The following is a 5,880-nucleotide window of genomic DNA, read 5'->3' on the forward strand; positions in this document are numbered from 1 at the left end:
CATAGGCAATAGATACATAAGCGATAGTCTCTGCTCCTTGGAGCTTGCACTTTAGTCAAGACAGGCAAGACCTACAGACAAATACAAAGAGTTTCATATAAACCAGCCTGTGCTATATACTTAGCATGAGATTAATTACTCACTGAAATGTACATGCCCTCATATGGACAAACTAAGCATAAAGTAGGTTTGACTGAAAATACAGCCTAGTTTACCTTCTATCCAGAAAAAAGGAAAATCAAAACTAAAACTCCTAGAAAATAATAAATACAGCAGATTTATAACTGAAAATGTTACACATTTTCCAAAATGACCTTTCCGATTGGAGGATTCTTTGACATAACTCCTGTGATCATTTTATTTCAAAACTATTCATATTCTCATATGCACATTGCTAGAAGTGTTTTACATTTCAAATTTTCCCTCAGGCAGAGGGTTGCTGATGATTACTATGTACATGTTTTATTTGTGTTTAAAGTCAGCAATTACAGATATGTATAACCTTACCATATTGCCATGACAAAAATGCCAGAAATAAATGTATTTATTTATTTGATTCATATTCTATTTTTTCAGGCACTTCAAAGCAGATTATGTTCAAGTATTGTAGGTTTTTCTCTGTCCCCAGAGGGCTCGCAGTCTAAGTAAGTACCTGAGGCAAAAGAGGGTGAAGCAACTAAAGAAGATAACATGGCATTAGCATGCATGATTATAACAATAAATATTACATTCAAATTTGTTTAAAAAATGTAAACTTAAAAATGTAAACTAACAGTGTGATCGGTGAAGTTTAAATAATGAGCGAAGTTGGAGTGATTTAAAAAAAGAACTAATACTGAACATTTCTGCTATCACCAACATTCTGGTATGCTAAAATCAAAACTCACTAACTAGTGCCTGTAGCACAGTACCTCCCCTTAATTTTTGCCCAACACACGGGCTGATACAGTGAAAAACGTGGGAGAGTGGGTGAGCTCTCCCGGCGTGCGCACAGGACACTCTCCTGTGCGCGCGATACAGTAAATAAATGTATTTAAATTAGGCCCGGTGGTAAAAAGAGGCACTAGGGACACTTTCCCGGGGCCCGGAGAAATTCCTGGAGAAATTAGCACCTTAGGGTAGGCGCTAATTTCTGAAAGTAAAATGTGCGGCTTGGCTGCACATTTTACTTACTGAATCGCGTGGGAATACCTAATAGGGCCATCAACATGCATTTGCATGTTGCGGGCACTATTAGGTTCGGGGGGGTTGGACACGTGTTTTGGACACGCTATTACCCCTTACTGAATAAGGGGTAAAGCTAGTGCGTCGAAAATGCGCATCCAAATGCCGGCTAACAATCCTGCTAACAGTGCGCTCCGTCGGCCTGTACTGTATCGGCCTGACACAGAGTTCTGAATGAAAGTGCTATAATTAGGTACAATGCACAGCATTGCCACGGGATTGGAAGTCAGTGAGTTAGTGCAGAGGGGAAGAATAGAATCCATAAAGCCTTTTGTTTCTCTCTCATACTCTATTTGAACAATCTCCTAGCCAAATCTAGAGACCACACTTTCAAAAGGATATTAACTAGATGGAGTTAGGCCAGAGATTGGCTACTAAAATGATCAGTGGTCTTCATTATGGAGCATAGGGGGACAGACTTAAAGATCTAGAAGAAAGATAGACTACAGGAAACATGATACAGATATTTAAACACCTCCAAGTTTTCCAGGAGGCTCTGGAAAGAGGGTTCATGGGATGAGGGTGAAAGGAGGGCACACTCAGGTGTCATCTTCAGAAATATTTCTTTGCAGAAATGGTGGTGGGTACATGGACCCACCTCCCAGTGCAGGTGGTGGAGACAAGCACCGTCTCTGAATGCAAGAGAGCATGGGACAAGCACAGGGAAGCTCTGAGACAGTGGTAGGAATTGTAGAGATGAGCAGACTAACCTAGCCTTACAGTCTTTTTCTGTCATGTTTTTAATAACTGGGTGAGAGAACCAGCTCCAGAGAGCAGGGGCCGTGCTCGTACCTCTCGCTACAGTAATGCCTATCTCAGATAGCACTAGAGAAATACTAAGTATCATTAATAGTGACGTTAGCAAATGCCGGAGGCGGGCCCGCGGCTCCCGAGCTGCACCTGCCGCACCCCGCCCACACCTGGCTGCTGCTGGGCGGAGCCAGCGGTGACCGCGGGTGGGCAAGGAGGTACTTTGACAAGATGCATTACGGGGGTTAAATAAAGTAAAAAGCCAAAAGAATGTAGAACGGCGCCAGAAAAGGATCAGCGTATCGACTGCCCAACACGAGAGCCCGCTTCCCGGATCAGGGCTTCGGTTAGTCGCTCCTCATCTGGCCTGCGTCACCAGGTGAAGTTGTCTCCCCACCCCCACCCGTTTGCTTGGGCTCCCGCGCCGGTGACGTATGCGTGCGCGAGGCATCCTCCTCCTGGGCCCGGCATTCCGCGAGCGCAGTCTCGCGCGGAGCTTTGCCCGGAGATCAGCGGCAGCAGCAGCGGTAGCAGCGCCGAAGAAGGCGGAAGAGAGGAGCAGCGCTCCTGAGGCACTTGTTGTTGCTGCTGCTGCTGCCGCCACCAGCTGAATTCTCGTGACACGAAGCTGAACTTACTGCAGACGTCCGAAAACACCTTATTGGGGAGAAATGAAAGGATTTTGGACCAATACATGTTATTATTATTAATTTATCATTCCTTCCTCTTGGATTGTGATATCCTCAAATTTTGGTGGTTTATTGTTCCTTTTTGGATAGAGACAAGGCAAGTGCTTGCTGTGCCTGCGAAAGTTTCCGCCGAACAGGTGAGACTCTACAGTGGAGGGAACAGGTGCACAAATACAAGGCAAAGAAAACAGACTTTTATCTTTCTTTTCATTTTGCATTTCCAGAAGGTAAGGGGGGAGGGGGGGGGCGAGCGTTGCCTTTTCTGTTCATCTCTCTAGGGTTCCAGCTCCGTAAGGTAGATCGAAAGTCTGCCTAGCGCAGAATTTACATTAAACATTGCGGGTTGCCACAGTAATGCACACAAACACCTGTAGGTATTTTTACAGTGAGATTCATTTTTTTCAGGAATTGATCCGTGACTAATCACAAGTAAATGAGATCTTACGTCAGAAGAGAAAAGAAAATCCCATATGATTGAAATGCTTTTGTTTTTCATTTCAAGAGAATTAGCTTGTTAGTTGAAAAGAGGGAGCTGCCGTTAGCTAATGCTCATCTCAGGTAATGGTGCTATAGCCAAGCTACCTTACAGACGTCAAGGTTGTGGGGGTATTTGTTTTATTTCTTCTCTCCCCCCCCCCCCCCCCCCCAAATAGCTTTTACGGTTACGGTACAGAAACTTTTGAGGTCAAGTTTGTGTTCTGATTCATCGCAAGCTGTTGTTGTAAGGGAATGTGTCTTGCCGTTCGGCTCCTGGTCTGGAATTTGAGATCCTGAAACTAGAGTGACAGGTGGCCCTGGTGGCAGCGCAGTCTTGTGCCACCCCCGCCACTCCCTCCCCCACCCGTCATATATATTAGCTGGAGCTCTGTTTCTAGAGACATACAAAATCGAACTCTAATTCCCCCCTAGTGGTTTATCATCCCGGTACAAGTTTCGTGATCAAGTGACTAAAATAATGCTACTACCTCGAGCCAGGAGAGAGTAGATCGGCATTATTACTGGTTTTCACAAATCGCCCTATTTCCGGCTATGGCAGACGTTAATAGAACAAAGGTGTCGCAGAGCGCCCCTCTCATCGGTCACGAGATGAAGGGGTGGGATAGCTTTTCGGACTGAAAATGTGACATGTAGTGGGGAGGCACACCTGGCAGGGCGCCCCTTTACTTGACAGGCAGCTTGGCTATTCCTTGTGCTCTTTACTCCAAAGATCTAATTTGAAAATGTTGGGGAGAGAGGTTCTCTGAACGCTGTTCAAGGCTGCTTTCTTAATTTTTATTTATTTACTTTTTTTTTTTTTTTTTTTTTAAAGGTAATATTGAAAACGGGAACGGAGCACTTCTGAAGGAAGAAGACACCCAAAAGAAAATAAAAGCCCCGATGGCGGAGAGCGCGGCGGAAAAGAGTAGTAATCAGGCTTGGTGGAAAGCTCTGACCGTGCGCAAGAAACCCAAGGAGGCACCAGCAGCAGCGGCGGCGGCGGGAACGGGACCGGGACAGGACACTGAGCACGCGGCGGCCCCAGCCAGATCCTTCCCCGGGGCGGGAACTGCGAGCTCTCGCGAGAACCAGCATCCCAACTCCTTGAGTGACTTCGGCGGAGGCGAGCCTGGCGGCGGGGGCGAGCCCCGGCACGAGCGCGGCGGCTTCACAGACAAGAGCTGCCGCAGGAACCTCAAGATCTCGCGCTCGGGCCGCTTCAAGGAGAAGAGGAAGCTGCGAGCGGCCTTGCCCGAGAACCCCAAATTCTTTGAAGGAAATACAGCCAATGCAAACGAAGAAAGACAATGAGCGGGAAATACAAAAAAAAAAAAAAAAAGAACAAAACTATGCAAAAACACAGAGCTATATTTGAAGAGACGCAGCTGCCAGAACTTTATTTTCTTCAGATCATGAACTCTCTTAATATTTTTAATATGGAAAAAAATGGAAGTGTCAAGTTTATGAGCTGTCAATATTTCATGATTACAGGAATACATTAAATATTTATTTGTTGTAATAAGAGGAGCCGGCTGCTGCTTTCACGGTTGATTTTTAAAACGTCTTGAGATTTTTTTTTTTAATTTTATTATTGGCTTTCTCTTTTTAATTTAGGGCCCTCAAAGATGTGACAGTGAAATTCACTGTTGAAAGAATCATGGACGTGATGCATTTTTTTTGTTCTGTTTCAGAACATTTTGTAAGGAATCACACTTTTTAAATGTTTTATTCAAAATATATGGGAAATGCACTTTAGACTGGAGTATCTCAAATAGATTTTTTTCTAAAAAAGCTCGGAAAGGGCTGCTTTTACCAAACAAAACGGAAAATACACATTTCTGATCAAAATCTTTCAAATAAGTAAACTGAGATTAGTTTGAAATTGTAATGCTTATTTTACTATAAAATATTAAAAAATTACAAAAAAAAAAAGAAAAGATTGTTATCAGAGCTTTAAAATGACTTTAATTGGTTTAACTACAAAGGGAAACTGATTATAAGACATTAGATGAGACTTATATCTGGCATGGGTTTTATTTCCACTAAACAGTATCCCTGTGATCTGTCCCCCTCTCTCAGGAGGATCAGACAGATCATGTTTCTTTTTCAATTCCTCCAACTATAGCTGTGGTTGGATGCAAGCTATACAATTGGTAGCCTTCCCAGAATCTACGCATTCTTCTCTTTGCCATGATGAATTTCTTGCAACATGTTATGGCACTCATCCTTTGCAAATAGCTTTGCAAAAGTACTGTCCTAGAGATACCGGTACTTTTCTATGTCTTTTAGCAAGCAACCTTATTTTGTTTACTTCTTTAATAAACTCAAGGTATCCCTTTGATGAAAAATAGTCAAATGCTATTTTATATCTTTGCCATTTATAATGACACCTGATGGCTTTCAACAAAAGTCTTCCTGTTTGCTTTTAAGAGTACAATTCAACAGAGGAAGAAAAAGTAAATGAATCTGCCAGGCATTCAATGAATCACAAGAGGGTTTTTGTACCTGCCAAAGACAGAACTTTTTGCACCCATTTAATTGTTCGCATGACCATAGGACATATTGTTCATTTCTAGAGTTTAAGTACAAATAGACTAAGCCTGTTTCCATCTGTGCTTTCTTGATCCTGTGATTTAATGTGGGTTTATTTTGCATTAATTCATTTTAGGGAATTTATCGCTATAGCTTCTCAGGTAAATTGATAGTCTGTTTAACAGAAGTGAGCACTTTGGCGCCACAA

The 5,880-nt window shown here is 43.1% G+C and overlaps 1 protein-coding gene across 3 annotated transcripts; it reads left to right on the plus strand.

Annotated features, from left to right (window-relative positions):
- Positions 1-1,328: 1,328 nt before the first annotated feature.
- Positions 1,329-4,535, plus strand: PRR15 (proline rich 15). Of its 3 annotated transcripts, none has more exons than XM_029589200.1 (2): positions 1,329-2,890; positions 3,973-4,535. In XM_029589200.1, the coding sequence occupies exon 2, from the start codon at positions 4,041-4,043 to the stop codon at positions 4,449-4,451; it is 411 nt and encodes a 136-aa protein (XP_029445060.1). In that variant the 5' UTR covers positions 1,329-2,890; positions 3,973-4,040; the 3' UTR covers positions 4,452-4,535. The 3 variants fall into 3 exon arrangements, with proteins under 3 accessions (XP_029445060.1, XP_029445061.1, XP_029445059.1); XM_029589201.1 differs by having other exon boundaries at positions 1,329-2,353; XM_029589199.1 differs by having other exon boundaries at positions 1,336-2,800.
- Positions 4,536-5,880: the final 1,345 nt, after the last annotated feature.

This window comes from Rhinatrema bivittatum, chromosome 2 (genome assembly GCF_901001135.1).
Source record: "Rhinatrema bivittatum chromosome 2, aRhiBiv1.1, whole genome shotgun sequence".
In the NCBI taxonomy this organism is placed as follows: Eukaryota; Metazoa; Chordata; class Amphibia; order Gymnophiona; family Rhinatrematidae; genus Rhinatrema; species Rhinatrema bivittatum.